The sequence below is a fragment of the Lobosporangium transversale genome (assembly GCF_002105155.1).
Source record: "Lobosporangium transversale strain NRRL 3116 chromosome Unknown BCR41scaffold_44, whole genome shotgun sequence".
Classification (NCBI taxonomy): Eukaryota; Fungi; Mortierellomycota; class Mortierellomycetes; order Mortierellales; family Mortierellaceae; genus Lobosporangium; species Lobosporangium transversale.
Window position 1 is genome coordinate 210,243 of NW_019029022.1, and position 25,188 is coordinate 235,430.

The 25,188-nt window shown below is 43.2% G+C and overlaps 8 protein-coding genes across 8 annotated transcripts; 4 read left to right on the forward strand and 4 right to left on the reverse strand.

Annotated features, from left to right (window-relative positions):
• Positions 1–2,037: 2,037 nt before the first annotated feature.
• Positions 2,038–4,259, reverse strand: BCR41DRAFT_389120 (Alpha/Beta hydrolase protein). Its single transcript, XM_022028090.1, has 3 exons — positions 4,000–4,259; positions 3,634–3,887; positions 2,038–3,514 (listed from the first exon to the last, which is right to left on the reverse strand). The coding sequence occupies exons 1-3, from the start codon at positions 4,182–4,184 to the stop codon at positions 2,133–2,135; spliced, it is 1,821 nt and encodes a 606-aa protein (XP_021877704.1). The 5' UTR covers positions 4,185–4,259; the 3' UTR covers positions 2,038–2,132.
• Positions 4,260–4,499: 240 nt separating this feature from the next.
• On the forward strand, positions 4,500–5,181 carry BCR41DRAFT_425022 (hypothetical protein; the record flags this gene model as incomplete). The annotated part of the gene is made up of 3 exons (XM_022030520.1): positions 4,500–4,571; positions 4,668–4,895; positions 4,969–5,181. 3 exons carry the CDS (start codon positions 4,500–4,502, stop codon positions 5,116–5,118), a joined length of 450 nt encoding a protein of 149 aa, XP_021877705.1. The 3' UTR covers positions 5,119–5,181.
• Positions 5,182–5,353: 172 nt separating this feature from the next.
• BCR41DRAFT_340636 (Alpha/Beta hydrolase protein) lies at positions 5,354–7,462 on the reverse strand. Its single transcript, XM_022022203.1, has 3 exons — positions 7,179–7,462; positions 6,768–7,012; positions 5,354–6,675 (listed from the first exon to the last, which is right to left on the reverse strand). The coding sequence occupies exons 1-3, from the start codon at positions 7,364–7,366 to the stop codon at positions 5,381–5,383; spliced, it is 1,728 nt and encodes a 575-aa protein (XP_021877706.1). The 5' UTR covers positions 7,367–7,462; the 3' UTR covers positions 5,354–5,380.
• An 852-nt stretch (positions 7,463–8,314) lies between these two features.
• On the reverse strand, positions 8,315–9,320 carry BCR41DRAFT_311301 (t-SNARE; the record flags this gene model as incomplete). The annotated part of the gene is made up of 2 exons (XM_022021027.1): positions 8,315–8,533; positions 8,979–9,320. The coding sequence occupies 2 exons, from the start codon at positions 9,318–9,320 to the stop codon at positions 8,315–8,317; spliced, it is 561 nt and encodes a 186-aa protein (XP_021877707.1).
• A 319-nt stretch (positions 9,321–9,639) lies between these two features.
• Positions 9,640–11,795, forward strand: BCR41DRAFT_425025 (programmed cell death protein 2; the record flags this gene model as incomplete). Its single annotated transcript, XM_022030521.1, has 7 exons — positions 9,640–9,828; positions 9,910–9,993; positions 10,124–10,224; positions 10,302–10,423; positions 10,538–11,216; positions 11,314–11,440; positions 11,583–11,795. The coding sequence occupies exons 1-7, from the start codon at positions 9,658–9,660 to the stop codon at positions 11,793–11,795; spliced, it is 1,497 nt and encodes a 498-aa protein (XP_021877708.1). The 5' UTR covers positions 9,640–9,657.
• Positions 11,796–11,976: 181 nt separating this feature from the next.
• Positions 11,977–14,304, forward strand: BCR41DRAFT_425026 (hypothetical protein). Its single transcript, XM_022030522.1, has 4 exons — positions 11,977–13,280; positions 13,391–13,849; positions 13,962–14,036; positions 14,164–14,304. The coding sequence occupies exons 1-4, from the start codon at positions 11,988–11,990 to the stop codon at positions 14,281–14,283; spliced, it is 1,947 nt and encodes a 648-aa protein (XP_021877709.1). The 5' UTR covers positions 11,977–11,987; the 3' UTR covers positions 14,284–14,304.
• A 126-nt stretch (positions 14,305–14,430) lies between these two features.
• BCR41DRAFT_425027 (Shikimate dehydrogenase) lies at positions 14,431–19,638 on the forward strand. Its single transcript, XM_022030523.1, has 2 exons — positions 14,431–15,340; positions 15,451–19,638. The coding sequence occupies exons 1-2, from the start codon at positions 14,635–14,637 to the stop codon at positions 19,629–19,631; spliced, it is 4,887 nt and encodes a 1,628-aa protein (XP_021877710.1). The 5' UTR covers positions 14,431–14,634; the 3' UTR covers positions 19,632–19,638.
• Positions 19,639–20,198: 560 nt separating this feature from the next.
• Positions 20,199–21,019, reverse strand: BCR41DRAFT_425028 (hypothetical protein). The gene is made up of 2 exons (XM_022030524.1): positions 20,580–21,019; positions 20,199–20,464 (listed from the first exon to the last, which is right to left on the reverse strand). The coding sequence occupies exons 1-2, from the start codon at positions 20,940–20,942 to the stop codon at positions 20,372–20,374; spliced, it is 456 nt and encodes a 151-aa protein (XP_021877711.1). The 5' UTR covers positions 20,943–21,019; the 3' UTR covers positions 20,199–20,371.
• Positions 21,020–25,188: the final 4,169 nt, after the last annotated feature.

The following is a 25,188-nucleotide window of genomic DNA, read 5'->3' on the forward strand; positions in this document are numbered from 1 at the left end:
ATTAAATTTGCAGATGATTGGCTTTCAAAATGTTAGTACAATAGATGCTATTACTCTATCTTGTAATAATCGCACAGTTGAGTGCAGAGTCAGCGTAATGCCTATGGGATACTACGGCTTCCTTATCGGAATAGATCTATTTTACCGCTTCGGCTTTGAGGCCCATGACGTAGCTACAGTTATTGCTTAAAAAGCGGATGATTTCTTAGTTGATGAAAGTAAACCGTCACTTGTGCCTTTTACTATGAAAGACCAAGAGCTAGAAACTGAATTCAGCGAACAGAAGAAGCAGTTTTTATTAGCCATTGAGCCCTTCCTACACCCCAATAGCCAGATTGGCCCTAAGAGTCACTACCCATTAGACATTATGCGAGTCCATCTAATAGTCAGAGATGACGATGACTGTGCGATTCAAGAACACTCTCGTAGGGTTTACGCGCAAGTAGAATGGATGATGCCAATGCCACCGTACAGAAATGGTTAGGCAGCGGAATTATCGCTGAGGCGCCTAAAGGCAATCCCTACAACAACTCTCTCACGCTTGCAGCGAGAAAGAACTTAGAAGGCGAAATTATTAAATATAGAGTCTGTCTTGGCCCAGGAACGCTGAACAAGCAGCTCGTGGATATTGATAACTTTCCTATGCTCATTGTATGCGAAATGTTGGAACGAGTTGCAGGTCATAGGTATTTACTACGATTGACTTGTCACAAGCATATTACGGATTACCTCTAGATGAAACAAGCCAACCCTACACTGTATTCAAAAACATGAATAAGCAATACATGTTTGTCTATGCCCCATTCGGGTTGCAGCCTATGACTAGTATCTTCCAAAAAGGAATGTCTCAATTGCTTGGAGATCTCCACTCGCTAACGTTTAAGTTGACGACATTGTCATCTTCTTCGACAGCATTGAAGAGCACACTGAGCATGTCAAAATGCTGATTACGCTCCTGACAAGTGCCTTTACGATTATTAATAGGGGAGAAAGCAATTTCCATCGCATGAAAGTCTTGTTGCTCGGGTTCGTCATCGATGCAAATGGTGGAAGGATTAACTCAGAAAAAGTCGCTACTGCTCAATCATGGACTCCTCCCACCGATGACAAAATGGTACAAAGATACCTTGGAATGTTTAACTACTTCAGAGAATATATACCCCTCTTTAGTACTTTGGCAGCACCTTTGGATAAATTGAGCAGCGCCAAAGGAAACTTTACACTTGGCGATCTGGAAATGCGTTGTTCCCAATCAATTAAAGCAGCTCATCATATCGGCACCAGTACCGTCATTCCCTGACTTCTCCTAGCCATTTTATGTGGTCACTAACGCATCCAATTAAGACATTGAAGAAGTGCCACGAGTGACGCCTACTGGTGGTCAGCAAAAGCAACTTTTAAAAGATACACACAGCTTTGGGTACCTTGGTATTGATGCCAAGGTCTTGTCATTGCAGCAGCAAGGGCATAACTGGCCCAAAATGAGTGAAGCATGCAATCGATGGATAAGGCGATGCTCTCCTTACTAACACTACAATATAGTACGTAAAGGCTATCATCTACTCAAAGCGATACACGCTACTCTACCAGATGAGCACATAGCCTTTGATCTAGCTCAATTTCCTGTCAGTTATGCAAGCAACGAATACGCTCTTCTCGCCGTAGATGTATACATTAGATTTTTTTTTTATCGAACCAATACCGATCTCTGGATCATCTTTCGTTACTTATTACATCCAGCCTACAGATGGCAAATGTTGCCATTGACATGCCAAACATTGAAGGCGAGGACACTAACACCGGTAGCTTGAAACTGGAAGGAAAGCCAGGAAATGCTTTTAATGGCAATAATACCTTTTTAGGCTTGGCTTTGTAAGGGTTCTCTGAAGGATAGATGGTTTTGTTCCTGCTGTTCCCACTACTTATTCTAGCTGTTGCTATAAGATGTATGAGCTCTCCTGTTTTGGTGACAAGTAGCTCTTTTGTAACAACACAGGAGTATACCAGCGAGTGCGGAAACCCATAATGAACGTCTATACTCGACATAAATACACTTTCTTTTATTTTTTACTAGCGTGCTTGGTTAGGTAAAATCCTATTCTGTGAGGCTTGTGTAAAGAAGTGTATCAAACTCATTCCTTGTCCGCAGGGAGAGCAACGCCCATGAACCCAACACGCAAAGCTTCCACAGTATTATTGCTCCTGCGTGTATCATGCACCCACTTCTCAGATCTTTCCCACAGCTCCATCGCATCCTTGCCTTCTCGGACAGCATGTTCTGCTTCGACAGTGAGCTGAGGCGTAAACACAATAGCTTCTTTAGCAGCACTATGGTGCTTGTAATCGTCCACAGGCTGTGTGATCCTAGCTGGGAAAAGCTCTGCTCCATCTTTCGTCTTCATACCTGCAGTCTCTCCATACGCAAAGTGGATCCACATCGTCTGCACTCGCTCTGAAAATCGCTTTTCTTCTTCAGTCAAGACCTTCTCGAGCGCATAGTCTGGACCAAACACATAGACTAAATCAATACCATGATGTGCACCCCAACCGTGAGATTCATCTACTGCCTTGATGGAGCGATCAAAGTAGAACTGATATAGCTTGAGCCCTTCTCCTCTTTGCAACGATGATTGAGTGCTGTCCAGATCTTTGCGCTTGGAGAGCGCTCGTAAGGTGGAGAAAATCGGATAGGTGAATATGTAATCCTCAAACACATGCATAGATGCATGTTTTGCGTTCAAATCAGTCTCCACTTTCCCATACACCTTTTCCCACAGTTGTTGGCTAGCTTCATCAGGGGGACAGAATCTGCTATGTATCTTTGAAAACGCCTTTAGATTATCAGCACCCGTCAATGATACAAACATCTCCCCTCCGTTCGACATATTTCCGATCATGACAGCCTTGACACCATGATCGAGCATATCGGCCTTGTGGACCTGTACGCGGATATCTTCAAGTATCATCACACCATCCACATAAGGTGAGAACAATCGGACTTTGTTAGACCCTGCAGCTCGACCCAACTCCTTGCTAGGTACTTTTTTTAGTAGCTCGAGCTTCTCTTTCCCACTCAGCTCCTTAGGGATATTAAAGTAGTCGACCAAAAAATCGAAAAAGAGCTTCCCTTCCATATGAGATCGAATAGTTGGGAGAGTATTCGAAGCGCTGGAATGCATGATTGCTTGATGGAAGAGGCCGCGGTGTTGAGGAATCAACATGTGATAACCAATACTTGAAGCACCAGACAGTTCACCCATAGCGGTGATATTAGAAGGATTGCCACCAAATGTCGCAATATTGTTGTGTACCCATTCAAACGCAAGACGCTGGTCTTGAAGTCCCCAGTTGCCAGCGACTCGCTCATAGTCTGTCGTGAGCTTTGGATCCGACTTAATATCCTCTTCAAGCTCAGGGCAAGCGAAGAACCCATGGAAATTAAGTCGATAGTTGGGAACAACCACGATCACAGGACGTCCAAGCTTAGCTGCTTGATGAACTAGATTGCTACCATCTGGAAAACTCGGTGTTGTTTGAGTACTTTCCTTCTCTCTCTCTTTTTTTTTTTTTACGGTCTTTCTTTCAGCATAATGATAAGAGGATACTCTTATTTTAAGAACTATCAAAGCTTACCATAGAGTTCCAAAGAATTGGCACCGTCACGGTACCCACCTCCATGGATAAACACAATGACAGCTGCACCTTCAGCATTCGCTACTGCTGGCTCGGTAGTTGCCTTCTTCAATGTGTCCTCATGCACAAAAATGTTAAGGTTCAGACAGTGCTTTTCATCGAACTCGGCGGTCTCATCGTCAATGTCGACAGGTGTGCAAGAGCTAATCCTACTTGTAAGGCGGTCTTCTCTTTCACCTTGAGGACAGATGGGCCTTAGGAAGATGTAAAGCACACACAGATTTATCAGGATATCAATGAATATTGAATAGAACAGCCACCACAGAATACTTTAGTTATTACTACTGCTGTTGTTGAGCCACATACCCTTGTTTAGTAGCATCACGGACACCGGTCCATGGTTCAGGCTTGACAGCGGGTCTCCATCTCTCTTGGACAACACCGTATGGGACATTCAAGTAACGGGCCACACGCTTGCTTAAATCCAAGGAGCCTTGGAGGATACCTTGATTTACAACATGGATTTGGGGTGAAGATGACAAATTAACCATATTGGAAAGGCAAGGAAGAATTTTAGAGGACACAAGATGAATAGTAGGGGTACGTTATTCCAGAGAGTCCTCGAAAGATTCTCCTCTTCATCTTTATAGAAGCGTATGAGTATTAATCACTCTACTTTCCCACGCCAAACCACATCATGTTGTCGTCTTAAAAAAAAACATTGATTTTTGCTTGCATAAATTTTTGAGATACGTACTGCAAGCATGCCATTGGCCCATCTCAACTGATGGGCCTCAGACTCCCAAAGCCTGGCCACTAGTCATCGCCATTGCGAGGGGCATGAGGGTCTGCTTCCTTCGTTGACAATGAGAAATACCATAATCGACATTAGAGTGTCTGCTTTGGGCGCATCTGCAGATTTACTGGAACCAGCACCAGTTTCTCCATGATTATCTCGGTCGACAATATGATGTGAAATTTGCAATGACTCCATCTCAACTCAAACCCGATTATTCAGCCTAACTGACCATTAGACTGAGATTGGCGTCTTTATTGCACTCGATGTTTGCTTTGCAAGCATTTCGGTGGAATCTGTCGCTTTTAGCAACAAAAAGCTGACCATTTGGCATGAGAAATCTTCAGATCTGCTCACACCCCCTAATTACCTGGCCAAAGTGATTGCTGATATCCCTCGCATCGTTCTCGCTAGAATCATGTTCCCAATCCTTCTCCAACTGGCTGCCCAACCACTTCTACCTGCTGTTTATTATAAGCATAATGACTGCTATAGCCTTTGAGATGGGTTATCTACTTTTGACTTTGACCCCTTCTCAGTGTGTGGTACTTGTCGGAGCAGGATTTACATTGGCTTGGGCAATTGTGTTTTCGGATGATGCACTTGATTTGGCTGATGCTATTGAAGCAGGAGGTGCAAGCGAGACCATGGGTCTAATTTCAAAACGCTCCTCTAGCTCACACGTTTAAGCGAGATCAGCTAGGGCCATGGCTTGTATTCTGCTTGAATGGCATGCTTAGCATTCATCAACTTTAAATTAAACTGTACAGACTACCACAATCCCTTACTACCTTAATTAAAATCCGTTGACCACTTTATCATCCATCCTTCAAAAAGGTTAAGCGTTATTATGAATGGCCTTTTTTTTTTTTTTTTTTTTTTTTTTTTTCTCGATTTGTCGAATATAAAGATAGATGTCATGAAGTCCTCCAATATTTATTACTTTATTTTTTATGTCGAAGCACTAAGAACAGACTGCTCCTTTTGTTCTGCAAAGTGCGAGATTTTGTTCCAATAATTCAATACCCCAGCCGGCAGTCGATCGCTCTTTCCGAGTGTAATCTGACGATCAGCTCCAATCAAAATAGCCTCATCATTCTCCAGCACAGGAGTCTTCATGGTATCAGCAGACTTGACGGCCACATCTTTTTGGTTTGCAAATGAGATCCAGATTTTCTGCATTTCCTTACCCAGAGCCAACTCAGATGCTACCAAGACCTTTTCGACTGCAGGTGGGAGGAATATGTATGGCAATTCGCCTGCATGCATTGCGCCCAGACCTGGAACAAGTTGCTCCATCTTCTCAGTTGCTGCATCAAAATGATATCGAATGACCTTGAACCCGGCCTCGCTGCGTTGTTGATCAAGCCTCTTGAATGTGTCGACAAGCACCTGAGTAGTATATGTAAACTTGAAATCACCTGTATAGACCCCAATGATTTTGGTCACATCCGCATCTGTCTCTGGATTTCCATAGACGGATTGGAAGAGTGCGGCCATCTGTGGATCGGGTATAAACCGGTTGAGCAGATGAGGCCATGTCTGCAAGTTGTGGTTTCCAAAAAGACCTGTAAACGCAGAGCCCTCATCCTTATTAGCGCCGATCAGGACTGATTTGAGACCAGGATCATAAGCAGAGAGATCCTTAGCCAAAACTTGGATAGGGACTTTGGAAGGGATGACCTTGCCGCCGTCGTAGAAAGGACCATAGCCTTTAGCAGCAATGCCTTGTCCGACAATGCTCAATTCCTCACTTGGCACGGCTCTCAAGCGCTTCAACTTTTCTTTAGAGTCCAAGTCCAAGGGAATGTTTAATTTTGTCAAGAGAGTATCAAAAATAAGCTGGCCATCCGTGTGGATGAACATAGGGGAGATCGTGGAAACGGTACCGGATTGCATGATAGCGTGGTCGAAAAGCCCATGGTGTGAGGGTAAGAGCATATGGTAGTGAATGGAGATTGATCCTGCAGACTCACCCCATGCAATGACGTTCTTTGTATTGCCGCCGAACGCTGAAATATTCTCTCGAACCCACTGGAACGCAAGCTTTTGATCCATCAAGCCCCAGTTACCGACGGATTGATCGTAAGAGACAGTAGGAGAAGAATTGGCAGTGTAATATTCCTGAGCATCTTGCTCCAGCTCCTTGGAGGCGAGGAATCCAAAGACATTCAGACGGTAATTGACAGTAACAACGATCACAGGTTGTTGCAATTGGATGGAGTGCTCAACAAAATTGATTGCATCTAAAAGGGGTTCATGGTATTTGAGTTAGTTAGCGCTTTTTTGAATTACGCAATCAAAAAAAAAAAAAAAAAAAAAAAAAAGGCTGCAGTACCATATAACGGTAATCCATTAGATCCGTCTTGGAAAGCTCCACCATGGATCCAGGTTAAGACGGGAATTGGCTCGGTTCCTTCTGGGGCGTTAAGGGCTTGGAGAGGCACAAAAATGTTGAGGTTGAGACAGTTTTTCTCATCATGGTCCAGTCCAAACTCATACTTGCCCTTTCCAGTTGGTACAGCGTCTTTTGGCAATAAAAGGTTAAGTGCGAACGTGGAAGGCTGCTGAGGACAGACAGGTCTAAAGTTTAAATGAAGGTGAGTTATGGGGAAGAGGAATCCACAAAAAAAAAAAAAAGAAAAGAAAAGAGCAAAAAGCATAAGAAAATAATTTCTGGAGGCAAACAGCTCCTTGGAGCTCATTCTAATGCTTGATAATAACAATATATATATGTATATATATTTACCCTTGTTCGGTAGCATCTCGAACACCGGACCATGGTTCAACCTTAACAGCTGCACGCCAGCGCTCTGGGACGATGGCATATGGCACATTACGGAAGATTGCCACTTGACGAGCCTGGTCAACAAGGCCACGTAGGGTGCCATAGTTGGGAAGTGTGACATCAATGATATTATTATCTTTGATCGTCATTTTATCTATCTTATGCTTTGTTCTGTAGAAAAAAAAAATCGAAAAGGACAGGAGTATGAAGAGAGAAAAGAAGCAAAGTAATTGTGGGGAAATTCGAAATTAGAGAAACACAGCAGAACAATGTGGACTGTGGAGATATTTATGCAGAAAAATAATCATTTTTGGGGGGGGGCGGGAAAAAAAACACCGATTCGGAATGTGTGTGTTTCTTCCCAATGCAGAACTACGCTTACAAAGCTGATCGACTACATGTGCTCAAAGCGCCCAATGACGAGCAAGAGCGTATGCTTCACGCGTGACGTATTGAGGGAAGGAGTAAAGAAAGGAGGCCGCAAGTTGAGATATAACGTATCAATCCAGACAAAGCAACACAGCCTACAGCCTAAGCTATTTGGTAAAGATGCAGACACGGCTCCCAAGCTGAACAGTTCCTTACTGGGTATCTTGAGTAAATGCCTACGCTTGGTCCTTGCCCCTCCATGCCTCTCTATCACCCACAGTCCTGCCCCAGCATAGGAAACGTCATTTTGCCTAGGTTCTTAACAAAACACTAGTTGTGTGAATCTAACGGCCACGATCGATCGGTATAAGAATAATTTCTCGGTTGTGATCGTCTTATCAGTTAATGATGGATGCAGCATACCATCCCTCTCACATTGCATTCTAGCCTTCAGTACCTCCTTAGCGCGTACTGCGCTTTTTTTTTTTTTTTTTTTTTTTTTTTCTATTCTTTTAATGATTAATAATACTAAAAATTAATACTAGAAATTAATAATACTATATGGCTATCACCAGGATTAACATGATAATCAAAACTATGATCAAGATTCCAATACAGCATGACGACGCTGACTCTAAAAAGACGAGAAAAATTAACAATTATCAATCACCATAACAACATACAGCGCACGTCCTCTCTAGTCATAAGCATCAGTCAATCGACATATGTCATGTATTAATAATACCTTCGTTTTGCTTTATAAAACGATTCATACGCCTCATTGCCTTCTGTAAGTTTCCTGAAGTTCTATCGACATGCTCATCCAGATCATCTAATAACATAGTTTGGTCCTGTAGTTCACCATTCATTGTTGTTGCGATCTCCCTTATATTGAGTACTGTATGCATAACGCTGTCCAACTGCTGATCCTGCTCTTGCATCAGTATCTGCAAAAAAAAGGAAAGATAGAAAGAAAAGCGACATTACCATAGTATTTCTTTAGTAAAGATTTAAAACTGGATCGTTTTGGATATAGTATCCACGTATTACGAATATGCTACTAATGATAACTGGATTACCTGCTGCTGTATCGCCTCCTGTTCAACAAATTTTGAATTGCTGTACATCATATTTTCCCGCCTTGTTGGCTTCTGATATCCTTTTGGGCTCGAGCTTCCAGCACTATCTTCCAGTAACGCCAGTCTATCCAGTTGAGCATCCCCAACTTTTACAGGCTTTTCCAATTTTGTTTTCATATCCTAGGTTAGCCAAGTGCATAAAGGATAAGAAATGTAAGTGCCACATCGCCTAATGCTAACACATTTTTCAAAAAAAAAAAAAAAAAAAAAAAGCGGTAGACGTTACAAGAACTTTTCTCCTTGTCTGATCTACGAACTGTTTCCTGGCATTGGACTCCCTTGTTGTCAGGTTGAATTTTTGTGGATTCTCAGTAACAGCTTTGACCGCATCGTCCAAGTCTTCGAGATCCTGCTCTATATTTGTCAGGATCTGAGAAAGTTCTTCTTTTGTCTTTTGAAGCTCTTCATTTTCAGCCGAGGTAACTGTTTGCAGAATACGCTTCCAGCTCTCATAGAGTGTTGAGGCATTTCCGAGTGATGTAAGGACGTCGCTGGAGAGGCAATATATATATAGAAAGGGAAAGAAGGCAGAACGATATAGGAAAAGGAGCCATGATAAAAGTGTATAGTCAGCAAAGGAGTAGAACTCAAGCATTTATTAACCATAATTAAAAGAAAGCTTTACTTTTTGATGAGAATAAATGGATCTTCCATGAGCTCTGTATTATTATATAAATGTAAATTGTCTATGTATCAGTATTTGAATGCGTGTGCTTCGTTTTAATGATGACAAGTATATGGACAGTGATGTGCAATACAGTCGAATCTGGGGTAACAGAATGCGTGGCACCTCTTCTTGCGCCCAATTACCCAATAGTGGCTGTGCAACTTGGGCACGTGACATATGTTTGCTGCCATAGAAAAAGAGGTGAAAAAAAAAAAAAAAAAAAAAAAAAAAAGTTTTTTGTTTTTAGGATTCAACCACGCAAGAAATGTCGGAGACAGGAGATCACCAGAAACATGTTCGTGAGCAGACAAGCGTCAATGAGGAGGAGGAGGAGAAGGAGGCACAAGTCATGCTTGGCTTTGCGGAACCGGTAGATCTGGAAGAACATGGTCCATTACTTGCAGAAGACTTTTGCTCAAAGATTGGTGGTTTACCTGTAAGAAATGATCTTCACATATATTAGTATAAAAAGAAAACGCACTTTTATCTAATTGCTATTTTCTGTCGGGGGACTAAGCTTTGGCTAAATCCTGAACATGTATTAGATATCAAGGAAATCCTTTGCGATCAATGCCAGAAGCCTATGACATTTTTACTTCAAGTGAGTGATGTTCTATTCTTTTTTTTTTTTTTTTTTTCAATGTCAACTAGTGGCCTGGACTTTGTACTTTTGGATTTATGTTAATTCTAGTACCATCCGTTACTTAATTATTTTCTCTGCTGCTTCAAAGCTCTACTCACCTGAGGATCACCCTCCAGAGGCATTTCATAGAGTGATATATGTGTTCTGCTGTAAGAATGGAGCCTGTCACAAGAAATCCGCAAAAGGATGGTAAGTAGATTGTGAAAGCTTAACCCAGCGCAAGCAATTAAAGGCTTATTAACAGCCTTTCTCTTACCGTCTTTTAGTTTCAAGGCCGTTAGAAGCCAACTTGGCCAATACAACCCCTATTATACGCCAGTTTCTAACGATCATGAAGATGCCGAAGAGGAAAACGCAGGATGGGAGCCTCTTCCTCTTAACAAACATGGTACGATCAGACTTTGGATATATGCGGGATTCGAGTAAGGCGCCAAATGGAAAACTCTTCTCAACCATATCAAACTAAACTGCATCTTTGGAATTTTTGGTATTGTTCGAGTAGCCAAAACTTGCTTTGTCTGTGGAATGTATGGACCTAAGCTTTGCTCCAAATGTCACAAAGTCTCATACTGTGGGCCTGAGCATCAAGCCATTCACTGGACCAAGGGTTTGCACAAACAGCTCTGCGGAACGAATCCTCCAACTTCTTCTATCGATGCGAAACTTGCTGGACTTTCAATATCAAAGTCAGCAGACAAGGATAAAGACGATGACAAAGATGAATATAGCGAAGATGAAAGTGTAGTCAAGAGGGTCAAACCTTTGACACAGACTTTGACGAAGGAACAACAGGACTATGCCAACAAACTCGACATTGACTACAAGCTGGTCGAACGAATGAATCGCTTTCCAGAATTAGAAATTATCAGCGAAGCTGAAGTTTTCGATCAAGAGGCTATCGACGAGGGCTTAGTAGATGAAAGCTCTGGAGATGAACTTGAGGCAGAAGAAGGATGGGAAGAGAGAACTGCAGCGCTTAACACTAGGAAACGGAAAAAGGCCGCTACACTTGCTAATGCGGATGGAAGCGGCACTAGTAGGTCATTGCAGAATGCAGAATCGTCAATGAACGCTTTGGTTCCCGTTGGAGATGAGGTCTACGAGAACACAAAGACAGATATTGATGCAGCCTTCTTGGCCTTCCAGAAAAGGATTGCTATGTACCCAGAGCAGGTATTGCGGTAAGTTGTGCCAGGGGCCATACTATACCTTTATGATTGGATATTTCATATGTCTGCCACCAAACTAATGTATATATTTTCGGCTCATGTAACATAGGTACGCACGAATGGAATATGAGCTCACCAATCCTGAACCACTTTATGTTAGCGACATTGGCATTCCCAAGCCTGAGGACATCCCGCCATGTCCGGACTGTGGTCAGGAACGTACTTTCGAATTTCAGGTAAGCTGGGGAAAATAAAGTATATTGCAAGCCTCCTACGAATTTCTCTATTATCTATGAGTGATCGCCAGCTGCCTACCTGAGCACTTTGGAGCAAGATTGATAATACTCTATTTGTGGTTCCATCCTTTGTCATAAACAGATCTTGCCCCAGCTTCTCAACTACCTTGCAATTGACCACTCAGCAAAAGATTCTCTGGATTTTGGCACAGTGCTTGTTTATTCCTGCAAAGATAACTGCCACGTAGAAGGGAAATTCTATCAGCACGAGATTGCGTTGGTGCAGCACTTCTCTGAGGATGGCATGCAAGGTGGTAACATGACCTCAGGGCTTAATGTCTCAGTATCAAAATAGACTGGTGTTATTCTAACAAAAAAAAAAAAAAAATAGACTGGTGTATGGTATTTCAAAGTAAAGCATTAGAATAATAATAATAATAAAAAACAGCCACCATTTTTTCTTTTTCTGTAGTGACTGCTATTCTTGGTTAAAAAAAAAAAAAAAATGCCTTGACTTGACTTCATTCTTCAACATTAAACAGAGTAAATGACCATTATGGAGCAGAGTCAAAACTCGCAACATGCCCAGGGACAGAGGCAAAGACAGGAACAAGAGCAGAGGCAACAAGGATATACGCCAGCTAATATAGATCAGGTACACTATCAGCAATATCAGCATTATCAGCAATATCAGCAATACCAACAACTCCAACAGTACTATCACTACCAACAGCAACAGCAGACCCATCAACACCCTGCAGCTGCCTCTGCTGTGACGCCTGTAGCTCTCCCTCCGTCTTATAGCACGCCGCTCCCCCCAGCTAAATCGAAGAATGCCCATCGTAAAAACAAACAGACCAACCCACTTCCACAATATCAAGCTCAATATCAATCCTCAATGCAAATAGGTGCTGCAGCTGCCTCTGCTGCAACAGCAGCGTTGCTTTCGTTTGGATACAAGAGCGCTGAGCCAGCCTCAGACCTAGGGTCCAATGCAGCGCCAACAACAGCAGCAACGGCAAGCAATACATCAATAGATAATCCAATGAGTCAACAGCAGGAATGGTACTCAAGTTATCACACTCCGAGTCTTCGACAGCGGATGGCTGCCACTATGACTATGAATGCGTCGCACCCATACTCACAGTTACAGCAATCTCAAAAGCCGTTTAGGCACCAAAATATGAGATGGAACAATGGTAATAATAACCACAACCATAATCACCATCTGCATCAACATCTGCGGAACAACAACAGAATCAATAAAAACCATCAGCGTAGCCGAAATCAGCACCAAATAGCAAATGAGGTAAAAGAAGAGACTACCTTCTCCGCAAAAGATCCGGACTGCAAAAAGACTTCTGATGGATTTCACTGCGACGCATGCGACATTACATTTCATGAGGAAGCCAAACTTAAGACACATATTGCTGCCCACAGAACTTGCCCAGACTGCCAATACTCAGCATCGCCGAGCTTTGTGAGCGAACATCGTAAACTGGCTCATGGATCTAAGCAAGGCTTAGGCATCCCCACCACATTAACTGCTGGCCCTTTATCATCGACACCTTCACAAACATCGCCATCATCAATACCACTATCATCAATACCACTATCATCAATACCAACATCAATACCGACATTAGCACCTAACGCATTAAAAACGGAAACTACAACGTCAGCTAATTGCGTGGGTGACAGATCTCGCAAGCCCAAGCCTCCCATAAACCCAGATCTACTACACCCTCTTGCACCTGTTCTCAATACCCCAGAGGAAATTGAAGCATGGATTGCTCAACGGCGAAAAGCATGGCCAACAGAAGCAAACATTCGTAAGAAGGTATAAATAATCTACATTTTTACTGAAATATGGTTCATTTGTCATGTATTACAGCTTATCTCATGTACGCATCTCTATGTCTTCGCTCATAAAACTCGTGTATAAATCAGGAGCAAGAGCGTCAGGAGATGATTGCTAAAGGGCAGATAGTAGACGAACCACCAAAGAAGAATGATTCTAACAGAAACAGTCGAAAAAAGGACAGGATCAACAACAACAACAAGCGTCCAATGCAGCCAGCAGCGGTGAATGGGGATCATGACGAATCTATTAATAAGAAAGCAAGAACCGGGAGCAGTACTGAGGAAAAGACAGAGCCTGCTAATGGTCTAGTAGCATATGTTTCCTCAGCTGAACCCAGTGAAGCCGAAGGTTATGAGGATAATGATGGGGATGATGTGATGGATCCTGTAAAAGATGCTATCACTTCTAAAGACCCGAATGCCATGGGTAAAATGTTGCTGCCAACCGAGCGATCAAAACGACCAAAGCGGCCATGCAAATACTTTTTGCGTGGTCATTGTACACGAGGTGACAAATGTACCTTTTCTCACGATCCATCTCTGAAGGTATAGTACCAATGGTTCTTTGCAAATGTGAGGATTGATATCTGCTTGTGTGCCTTTGATTCTGTCATTGTTCTCATTTTTGACACGGTCTGTTATGCTTGTAAATGCTCAGAACAAGGTTCAAAAGCCCAATCAGGCTTCGGCCAAGAAGGAAGTATTCAGATCACGTCCATCGCTTCTACAAATGGTATGCTCATTTAACTAGTTGACAGCTTTTTCTCATGTATCCACTATCTTGTTTTAATAATCAGTATATATACAAAAAGCTGACTGTAAGTCTGTGCCTATTACAATGTTATATTGTTGTGAAATAGTTGCTATCGAGTGAAATCAAGGAGGAGAAGAACAAGCTACTTGAAGCAATGCGGTTCATTGTGGACCGAAACTTCTTTGAGAAGCAGGAACCTGAAGGAGTACTGGTGCAGGAAGTGTAGATTTTTTTTGTTAATTAAAAGAATACATGTATAACTATCATTCATTTTAGTTCATCTCCAATTGTACGTGTTATTTGTGCTGCTTACCCGTAATTGCGCAGATAAAATTTTCCTCTCTGAGTCAAGACCTATTTATCTTTATCAAGACCGTCTTTCTTCTCATTCTACCGGCCTCATTCTAACTTCACCATCCTTTCATTTCCTCATCTCACTCCATCTTTCTCTCCCTCCTACTCCATCTTCCTCTTCCTCTTTTTCTCTCTATCTGTCACAGCGCGCACATAATAACGATACTGGACAGAGAGCAGACACAAACCATCACAACCCCGTGAGAGAAAAAGTATCCTGGCCATGAGTCATCCCAGCCCCCATATCGATAAGGTCTCTATCCTTGGCCAGGAGACTATCTGCCTTGGATTCCACATCTTCGACTATCTCGTTCGCGATACTCTCTCGAACTTCAAGGCATCCACCTACGTTATTGTCACAGACACCCACCTTCAAAAACTTTATCTCGATCGATTCCAATGCACTTTTAATAAGATCGCCAAAGAACTTGCTCACGATGCACCACTGCCTCGTCTCCTGACTTATGTGATCCCTCCTGGAGAGAACTCAAAGTCAAGAGCCGTAAAAGCCGAGATTGAAGACTACTTCCTCGCTCAGGGATGCACGCGTGACACTTTGGTGTTTGCTATGGGTGGAGGCGTCATTGGCGATCTGGTTGGCTTCGTAGCTGCTACTTTTATGCGCGGTATCCCCTTTGTCCAGATTCCTACCACATTGCTTGCCATGGTCGATTCCTCTATTGGGGGCAAAACTGCGATTGACACTCCACAGGCCAAGAACTCAATCGGCGCCTTCTGGCAGCCCAAGCGTATCTTCATTGATCTAGCCGTCCTCGAAACCCTACCAGAACGTGAATTTGTTAATGGCATGGCCGAGGTAATCAAAACTGCAGCCATCTGGAACGAGAGTGACTTTGTGCTGCTCGAGAATGGCGCAGAAGCCATTCGCGACGCTGTGCTGAAGCCCGTTCGCAATGTCGAGTTCCAAGGTAAAAATCAAAAGATCTCTTATCTGTGACTAAACTCATTTAATTTTGTCAATCAAACTCTGCTTTTGCTCACTGCGCCTCATGTCAAATCATTGACCTTTTTTTTGTAGGCGCAACGTTAGAAACACGTACACCAGCCCAACAATTGCTCCTCAAGGTCGTTATGGCGTCAGTCGCAGTCAAGTCATATGTAGTCACTCATGACGAGCGCGAAACAGGGATGCGTGGCCTGCTTAATTTTGGACATTCGATTGGACATGCCATTGAAGGTCTTGTTACACCCAAGCTACTTCACGGAGAATGCGTTGCCATTGGTATGATTAAGGAAGCTGAAATCGCTCGCCACTGTGGATATCTCTCTCAGGTTGCAGTTGGTCGTCTATCTCGTTGTATTCAGGCTTACGGTTTGCCCATCACCATGGAGGATAAGTTTGTCAAGAACCATATTGGAAACCAGTACTGCACCGTTGATGAATTGATGCAAGTTCTACGTGTTGACAAGAAAAATATGGGTAGCCAGAAACGCATTGTTATGTTGTCTGGAATCGGAAAGACATTGGAACAGAAGCCTACTAATATCTCGGATGATATTATTCGTAAAGTTTTGGCTGGCTCCACTATCGTCCATCCACGTCCTATCAATGTTCCGCCAGTTACGCTTTCGCCTCCCGGATCAAAGTCCATCTCCAACAGAGCTTTAGTCCTGGCCGCATTGGGAAAGGGGACCTGTCGCTTGACTGGACTGCTTCATTCGGATGATACTCAGGTTATGCTGACTGCGTTGACCAAACTTGGAGCAGCCACGTTTGAGTGGGAAAATAATGGCGACACCCTTGTTGTGCATGGAAATGGTGGGAAAATGCACATTCCTGATTCAGAGCTCTACATGGGGAACGCTGGAACTGCTGCTCGCTTCTTGACGACTGTCAGTGTCCTTGTCCCTCCATCCACTATCCCTGGTCAAAAGACTATTCTTACTGGCAATTCAAGAATGAAGCAGAGGCCGATCGCGCCGTTGATTGATGCTTTAACCACCAATGGCTCCGAACTCAAGTATCTCGAAACCAAGGGCTGCCTCCCTTTGGAAGTCACACCTTTTAGTCATGGTCTCGCTGGAGGAGAGATTCAGCTAGCTGCATCAATCTCGTCTCAATATGTATCTTCGATTTTGCTCTGTGCCCCATATGCCACCAAGGAGCCAGTAACACTGGTCTTAACTGGAGGACAGGTCATCTCTCAGCCTTATATCGATATGACGATTGCCATGATGAAGTCTTTTGGCATCACAGTCGAGGCTCTCCCTAACAATACTTATCGTATCCCTCAGGGTACGTATGTTAATCCTGCAGAATACCTTGTCGAAGCTGATGCCTCCTCGGCTACCTATCCATTGGCAATTGCAGCTATTACTGGCACCACATGCACTGTCCCTAACATTGGATCGACTTCACTTCAAGGCGACGCTGGCTTTGCTGTCAATGTCCTTCGCCCAATGGGCTGTACGGTCGTGCAGACTGAGACGTCAACCACAGTGACTGGTCCTCCTATCGGCACTTTGAGGCCTTTACCTCACATTGATATGGAGACCATGACAGACGCCTTCTTGACAGCATCAGTTCTAGCTGCAGTGACCCAGCCTGCGACCTCTGGTGGTAATAATGTGACCAAGATTAGTGGTATTGCCAACCAACGTGTCAAGGAATGTAACCGTATTGCAGCAATGATGCATGAGCTTGGCAAGTTTGGTGTAGTGACTTCTGAGTTTGACGATGGCATCATTGTTCATGGACATGACATCGCCTCCTTATCACCACCTAAGGATGGTGTCAAGTGCTATGATGACCACCGAGTTGCAATGTCATTTAGTGTCTTGGCCAACGTCATTCCTGGAGGCACCATTATCCGAGAAAAGAAGTGTGTGGAGAAGACATGGCCTACATGGTGGGATGATCTTGAGAACAAACTGGGTGGCCGTACATCCGACATTGATCTCGGCCCTCCTTCAGAACACCATGATTATGAAGTCAAGTCATCACCATCACCATCACCATCAGCTAGCAGCAACAAAAAGAATATTGTACGCAATGCTAGGAATAATGCCACGATTGTAGTGATCGGCATGCGTGGCGCTGGGAAGACATCGATGGGTCGCTTTGCTGCCAAGGCTTTAAAGCGCCCGTTTGAGGATGTTGATCAATACTTTGAGAAGACCCTTTCGACAACTATTCCAGAATTTATTAAGGAGCATGGATGGGCAGCTTTCCGAGAGAAGGAGGCCAAGATGTTAGTTGAATTATTGGTAAAACATCCAAGTGGGTATGTGATTTCATGTGGTGGTGGCATTGTCGAGACGGCATCTTCACGTGAGGCTTTTAAGAATTATGCCGCCGAAGGTGGAATTGTCTTACATTTGGTCCGCAATATCAATGAAATCGAGGCATACCTTAACAGGGATACATCAAGACCCATGTACGGCGAGTCAATGCGAGACGTTTGGGCTCGTCGCGAAGGATGGTACCGCGAATGCTGTAACTATGAGTTCGTTGTGGCTGGTCAACAACTGAAAGGTATCGAAGCCGAAGATGCCAAAGAGTGGGCACTGGTCGAGTCTAATTTTGAGAGGTTCTTAAAGGTGATCTTGACCAACAAGAGTAGTAAGCATGCGAACCGAGCTCAAGTTGTTGCTACACCGACATTCTTCCTTTCACTGACCTTCTCGGATATCAGCCCAGCACTACCACACTTGTCTAAACTGACGCTTGGTTCAGACGCCATTGAGCTCCGTGTAGATCTTTTGAGGGCACCGGAAAAATCTGGTATCTCCTTCCGTGACCACGTTGCGCAGCAAGTCTCGCTGCTTCGTCGTCATTCTGATCTTCCCATCCTTTTCACTGTGCGCTCCGTATCACAAGGTGGACTGTGGCCCGATAGTGATGTGCACGGCATGATCTCACTTCTGAACGATGGGCTCGGGTGGGGTGTTGAATACCTGGATATTGAAATTGGCCTTCCCCGCAACGAGATTGACGAAGTCTTGGCCGGAAGGGGCAATACTCTTATCGTAGCTTCGTGGCATGATGTTAAAGGCACTGTAGCCTGGTCTTCTGACGCTATGGAAAACCAGTACATGCTCGCCAAGTCTATCTCGCCCGACGTGATCAAGTTGATTGGCGCCGCGAATTCGATGAAGGGTAACTTTGAGTGTTCTGAATTCGCAGCACGCCATACCGCTAAAACGGATGATTTGCCGTTAATTTCTATGAACATGGGTGCTCAAGGTCAGCTCTCTCGTATCCTTAACAACTATTTAACACCTGTTACTCACAAGCTGTTACCTGTAAAGGCAGCCCCTGGTCAGCTCAGTGCTCACGAGATTTTAATTGCTCGTCACATCGCAGGTCTTCTTCCTGCAAAGCAGTTCTATTTGTTTGGCACACCCATCAGCCAGTCCCTCTCGCCATTGATGCACAACACGTCCTTCCAATCCTTGGGTTTGCCATACACCTATGGCCTGCATGAGACAGCCACTGTTGATGAGTCTGTTGTCGCCAAGATGCGTTCAGCTGATTTTGGAGGAGCCAGCGTAACGATCCCTCACAAGATCGAGATCATGTCAAAATTGGATGAGATCACAGACGAAGCCAAGGCCATTGGCGCAGTCAATACCATCGTTCCTATCGTGGACAGGCAAGGCAAGACTATCTTGGTTGGAGACAACACTGATTGGCTAGGTATTTACTATCAGATCGTTCGTAACCTCAGCTCGACGACGACCATTCACCCTCAGAACATGAGCGGCCTTGTCATTGGTGCTGGTGGCACGTCGCGTGCAGCTCTGTATGCGCTTTATCGTCTTGGTGTCCAAGAAATCTCGATTTTTAACCGCACAATGGTCAAAGCTCAAGCTGTGGCAGACTCGTTCAAGAATTTGTTTACAGTCAAGATTTTGAGCGCCAACGAGTTGTTGAAAAATGACGATGGAGCTGGTACAGGTTTTGATCTGATTATTTCTACTGTCCCAGGCACGATTGATTCAAGCGCCATGTTTGATGACTCTATATTTGGAAGCATAAGTGAGAAGGACAAGAAGGGGGTTGCTGTGGAATTGGCTTACACACCTCGCTTTACGCGCTTCCTGAAGTTGGCAGCTCAGGCTGGTTGGGCCACTGTTGAAGGGGGACAGGTGCTGGTGGAGCAAGGAGGGTGGCAGGCACTCAAGTGGGTTGGACGAAAGTGGGATCTAGAGAGTGTTCTCACGCAGATGGATCTCGTTCAGGCTGGCCGTGAGTGAGGAGGGGAAAAAAAAAAAAAAAAAAAAAAAAAAAATCCTCTTTTCTCTGCACATAGTATAGTTTAGTAATAAACATGAAAAACATGTAACATCCCACTCAAAGAAAAGAAAAAGGTGCACCCTACAAGCATACTCAAGGCCAGTGCGAACCATAGAAATGTTTGAACCCGGGCACTGCAGCAATGTCATTGGGGATGGCCCAGTTGCTTCATCTGTTTTAGATAGTTGACATTGACCGATACCTGGGAACTTCATGATAGTGAGGCTGAATGCAATGAAACAATAGTCAGTTCTGCAAATCGGTCCGGCCAAGGAACACTTCCCTTCCTTTTTCTTTACGTTTTTTCTTCTTAGTTCCTATATTTCCGTTATTGTATGAAGTTAATGCGTGAAACGGTGTGCCCCATGTATATGTCTAGAATTAATTTTAAGACCTCAGTAGCGTATTACATACTAATCATTTGCCTTTTTTTTTTCTTTAAGAAATTGGTTACTTTTTATTGTTATCATTTTTTTCTTTTATAATTATAAACATAAATACCAGTCAACTGATATTTAGAGAATTGAGGGAATATTACACAAAAGACGAAGACAAAAGAGAAAAAGTTAAAGATTCCTGCTCCAGACAAAAAAAAAAGATAAAAAAAGAAGATCCCTGCTCCTTTTTGTTCTTTTTTTCTTTCTCTTTTTTTCTTTTCTTTGAGTTTTATCCTTTTGTATATCCCTACTGCTTCTCTTGTTTAGCAGTTCTGGGCAAGAACGCCGTTAGCAGATTGGCAGAACAAGACGTGACCGTTGCCGTTGGTGGCGGAAATTTGCAATTGGACGGGGATCTATTTTAATAAAAAAGAACAAGAAAGAGTGATTTAAATTTAACATGGCTTGAGACTGGGAATAGAAAGAAAAAAAAAAAAACAGAGAAAACAAATAAATGAATAGACAACTTACGCCAGCAGGGGCGGTGGTCTTGACCAAGACGCAGGCGGTGATGGAGGTCAAGGTGACGGGAACGGGGCAAGGGTGTCCCTGGTTACCGAGCAAGGTGCAGAGGTCATGGGCATCGGTGTAAACGATGCGGTTCAAGTACTTGCCGACGATGTTAAGCTTGGCACCAGCGGTAACAGGGGCGCTCAATTGACCGTTACCGGTGGCGCAGACGTTCTGACCAATACAGAGAGGGTAGGGAGAAAGGGAGAAGGAGTTGATAACCAAGTCGGTGGCTCCAGTAGCGCAGTTGGTGAAAGTGGGCTGCGTCTGGGCGTTGGCGACAGCAGCAAGGACGAAGGCAGCGACGGCGGTGATGAACTTCATATTGACTGATTGAAGAGAAGGCTAAGGCTTGGTTGGTTGGTTGGTTGGTTGGCTTAAGAGAGTGAAGAAGATGGACAAATGACCTGAGGAGGAAGAGAAACAGAGGGGATGAGGACGGTATTTATACATTTTAGAAGAACTTGAAGAGAGTTGCAGAATTGTCGGATTCATGTTTCCTTACTACGGATCTATGCAGCTGTTACTTTACCTAACGGTTGTTTTGCTTCCTGGCATGAGGAACACGTCCTGGGTAGCGCCGTCGCTCCTCTCTCTTTTTGTTTTGGTTTGTTTTATTTTGGTTTGTTTGTGTACTGTATCTGTACTCACCATATGATGTGGATGGGATATTCCTTGATGTGTTTGTCTCTAGCATGTGGGGCGTCGTAAAGCGGGCGATGTTGAGGGTGTACAACAGTGCAGACATTTCGTAATAAAAAGTGGACGAGTGAGCAGATGACAAAGTAAAACACGGATATGTGGAAGGGTAAGGGCTCTTCAATGTTTTTTGTTTGTTTGTTTTGTGGAGCAAAATAAAACAGGGTAGTTGAGTGAGGCAGGGCAAGAGGAGGGGGTAAGGGCTCAAGAATCTACGCTAAGTTGCCAAGTAGCTTTTTCAGTGTATACAGCCATTACTCCTTACCGTTTCTAATCTCTGAAGACGCGTTTTTTTTTTTTTTTTTGTTTTCCCGGTCAGTCATCAACATTCATTTTAAAGTGGCAACTACCAAACCTTCTTCATCAATGTCATCAGAATAATCAAAAAGGTGTATGAGGCGCTTGGGGTGCCTCATATACTTATCACAAGTAGGATGGGACTTTGTTCTTCTGCTTACAGTTGAAGGGATTCCTTTGTGGGTACCCGAGCAAAAATATCTCTTAACTCAACAGTAAGCCATGGAAACGCGATTTCCCTCAAGTTTTTGATTGGACGATAACAAAAAAAAAAAATCGCGCTGTGACGAGAAGCGCCTCCTATAATGAATCAGCCCATCTGTCTTTGTGACAGAAAAAGGAAAAAGGACACCTTCCTTTTTTCTTGTATTCAGGGCAAAAGGTTGAAATACATTAGCTGTATCACGATATAAACATCCACATGTTTGTCCACTTTAACAAAGAAGAAGGTCTAGACAAGGCCATTATTTTTGTCTCGATGCCATGGAATTTACAATGGCCATCTACCAACAGATGCGAGGCGTATACGGCTGTAACAGTAAAAAGCTTTAGTGACAAGGGTTGTGAATGGTGATTACGTTTTTTTTTTTTTTTTTTTTTATCAAAAGGATTTCATGGGATAAAAATGGCATGATGTTATGTGGAGAACACAAAAAAACTCCTCCACACTCTTTGTTTTCATTGGTGTCCTATGTGTGGAGGGCAATTTATTAAGGTTGAGACTACATCTTTGTACAAATGTTCAGTTTGAGAGGAATTCAAAGACATATTATACATGTAAATACATATGCGTTTCTAATATGATAAACAGAATCACAAGAGAGCCAAGGAGTAAAGACATGAAGGACAAGAAGAAAACTTGTGTCCACGTACACTCTTTCATCCGTATTCATGTACGTGTACACATTGGTGATTTTTTAAAGTTCAAGTGAATAAGCAGATTGTTTGTGCACAAACTTTTATTCAGAACCACTGCAACATGTCACAAATATTCATAAGCATAAAAACCTGTAAAGCAACAGTAGTCTATAACAAGTCAACAAATCAATAAATTAACAAACAACCGTGTTAGCGGTGGATGTCCTTTCTTCCTATTGAATAAAATACCTCGCGTTATGGTTGTAAGCCGCTTTGTACGCATGTTTTTTTTTTTTTTTTTTATATTTTTTTTAAAAAAAATAAAAAAATAAAAATAAAAAAAAAAGATAACTAGGGTCTTACGAGATCGTGGGGGCTCATTAGCACTGAGGCCAAAAAACGGGCCGCCTTTTTGTTATTAGCGCAACTAAAGCGATTCCTAATAGTTGACCTTGACTGTGTCGTTGTACCGTCACTTTATGACATTCTTTTTCATAAATCATACCCACACGGAAACCTTTGATCCTTAGTCATTGAGGAACGACATCCTCAAACTTTTCCATTCCCATTAATTATAATAGCCCCCGATAGCTCCTATCATCCCTTAGCCAGCTTTCGTCCCAACCATTTCATCAGCCGCGCAACGTTGTTCCAGTGAGAGCTATAAGAAACTATCGCGTCTATGTCTGTGTTACTCAACGCAGTTGCGCTTAGCGCATTTGCTCATAAAGGCAATGTCTCTCGTTCTTTTCTCGTCAACAGTGATTTTGCAGCGCCTGTTTCAGGTCTCAGTCCTTTTGGTCTCTTCGATAATCTTGGCAGACCCGTAAATTACATTCTTGAAATGGATATCATTGTCTTGAATCAACTCTTCCAAGGCCTGACCATATCTTTTGGCACGAGTTCATGATATAATTTTTGAACCGTCTGGATGTCTCTCTCATCAGCACCACGTTCATCCCCTTTATCATTGTAACACCACCTCGTCCGTATGGGTTATAGCGGTACCTCTGTACACGGTCTCCAAAGATATATATTTAGGACCTTTGCCAATATATTTTGTCTGGTGCCTGCACCCGGGGTCTCCCGCCCTCCCACAGTTTTCTTGAGTTCTCTATCCATCGCGGCTGATGGCCCCAATAATGCTTACTCGTCCATCCAACTGCTTGTCCTAAGCGGTAGGGTATTTTTAAAGCTACCCTGTATCCTCTCCCAGCTCACACATGCTACAGGAATCTGAAAGTCCTGAATTATGTTACTACTGCTACATTATCGACGTGGGTTAAGTGGTACATTTCTTGGACTGACAAGTATTGGTGCGAGGAGATTTGTTAGTCTTATCTGACGAATGAAGCATAACCACCAACTCTACCAGATTTGTTGTCATTTGTTTATCTGCGCTCTCCTGTGCAGCAACTATTTTTTTCTTTTACGATTAAAATCCATACCTACAAGATCCAATGTTAATAGACTGATGTTATATTGTCCTACGCAGGCCACCAGACCTGTAATGGGGGCTTTTCTTGGAGATAGACTCCTAGTCAAGTTGGAAGCACGCCCAAACCGGATGAACTGCACCTATGGCCCAGATAGTTGACTTATTTCGGCGTGGGATAGTAGTTAGGTAGAGAAGTAAAAAATACTTGAATAAACGAAGATCTTAAGGAAAAGCGTAGTATGTGCTCAATCCTTGGGTGGGTTTTCCCGAGCTCCATTAATCTTGATTAGAATTCTTAGTCCTTGAGTTGAGCCGCAGCTCTTTTCTATTCAAGTATCGATCATTTTGTCCTTGAGCGAACCCAAGGAAAAGAGAAAATTCTTACTGTCTACAGTCGTCTTTTTATACGAAAATTTGTAAAAGAGATAAAAAATGATGCGTAGCACTTTGGAGTTCATGCCTTTAATATATTTACATTTCTTTCTTTCTTTTTTCTTTTTCCTCTTGCCCGGTTAACTCTTACTCATTCTTCATCTGCCTCTGTCAAGATATTTCTCTTCGCTGCTCTGCTAGGGCAGGGTTTTGGCGACCTTGCATGATAGTGCGTCGCTCTTCATTTTGACATCGGGCATATAGAGTGACCACAGCACGTATACAAGCAGGTTATTCTTGGTACTTAAGTCAAGCCATGTCCGGATTTTCTCGAGATGTTCCACATCACACCAAAACTCGGACCTGTGATTCGTAGAGGAGCAATAAAGAACGTTTTTTTTTTTTTTTTTTTTTTTTTTTTAAAAAAAAAAAAACCAATTGGTCTCTCTTAACGAACAGCGTTATCCCTTCGTCCGTAACAAGGGCAAATTTGCCATTATAAATGGGCTTAAAATCCAGCAATCCATGGGCATTGTCTCGAAAATTTATTTCGATGTCGAAATAAATGACCGAAAACTAAATTGTCATGGAGCTATCCTGGCTTCTTTATTTGTGCAAATAAAAAACTCATGAAGACTTTCGCATGACCCTAGCATCCGCTTGGGAGTCCATTGTATCGTTTATTTATTGACTAGTGTAATAGCAGTGATAATATTCGCCGCCGTAGTCTCGACTTGAAAGGAGGGCAATCTGAATTGATTCATACCCAAGGTGATACAAATATCTCTGTTGGAGTGAGTGGTGAACTGTGTGTGGTTCAGATGTAGTGGACATAAACGGCGAAAGAATGCATCGAAAGGATGTGAGCGGTTATGAGAGCAAGGAAGAAGGGTTGGTATGCCTGTT

Bases quoted from the DNA above. Each gene is read 5' to 3' on its own strand.
- BCR41DRAFT_425026 (XM_022030522.1), top strand. From the start codon at position 11,988: ATGACCATTATGGAGCAGAGTCAAAACTCGCAACATGCCCAGGGACAG. The intron at 13,281-13,390 runs GTATAAATAATC...TGTATAAATCAG, and splicing joins AAGCAAACATTCGTAAGAAG to GAGCAAGAGCGTCAGGAGAT. The intron at 14,037-14,163 runs GTATGCTCATTT...GTTGTGAAATAG, and splicing joins GTCCATCGCTTCTACAAATG to TTGCTATCGAGTGAAATCAA.
- BCR41DRAFT_425028 (XM_022030524.1), bottom strand. From the start codon at position 20,942: ATGAAGTTCATCACCGCCGTCGCTGCCTTCGTCCTTGCTGCTGTCGCC. The intron at 20,465-20,579 runs GTAAGTTGTCTA...TTATTAAAATAG, and splicing joins AGACCACCGCCCCTGCTGGC to ATCCCCGTCCAATTGCAAAT.
- BCR41DRAFT_340636 (XM_022022203.1), bottom strand. From the start codon at position 7,366: ATGACGATCAAAGATAATAATATCATTGATGTCACACTTCCCAACTAT. The intron at 7,013-7,178 runs GTAAATATATAT...TTTAAACTTTAG, and splicing joins CGAGATGCTACCGAACAAGG to ACCTGTCTGTCCTCAGCAGC. The intron at 6,676-6,767 runs GTACTGCAGCCT...AACCCCTTTTAG, and splicing joins TAATGGATTACCGTTATATG to ATGCAATCAATTTTGTTGAG.
- BCR41DRAFT_389120 (XM_022028090.1), bottom strand. From the start codon at position 4,184: ATGGTTAATTTGTCATCTTCACCCCAAATCCATGTTGTAAATCAAGGT. The intron at 3,888-3,999 runs GTATGTGGCTCA...CATCTTCCTAAG, and splicing joins CGTGATGCTACTAAACAAGG to GCCCATCTGTCCTCAAGGTG. The intron at 3,515-3,633 runs GTAAGCTTTGAT...CGAGTTTTCCAG, and splicing joins CAATTCTTTGGAACTCTATG to ATGGTAGCAATCTAGTTCAT.
- BCR41DRAFT_425027 (XM_022030523.1), top strand. From the start codon at position 14,635: ATGAGTCATCCCAGCCCCCATATCGATAAGGTCTCTATCCTTGGCCAG. The intron at 15,341-15,450 runs GTAAAAATCAAA...TTTTTTTTGTAG, and splicing joins TCGCAATGTCGAGTTCCAAG to GCGCAACGTTAGAAACACGT.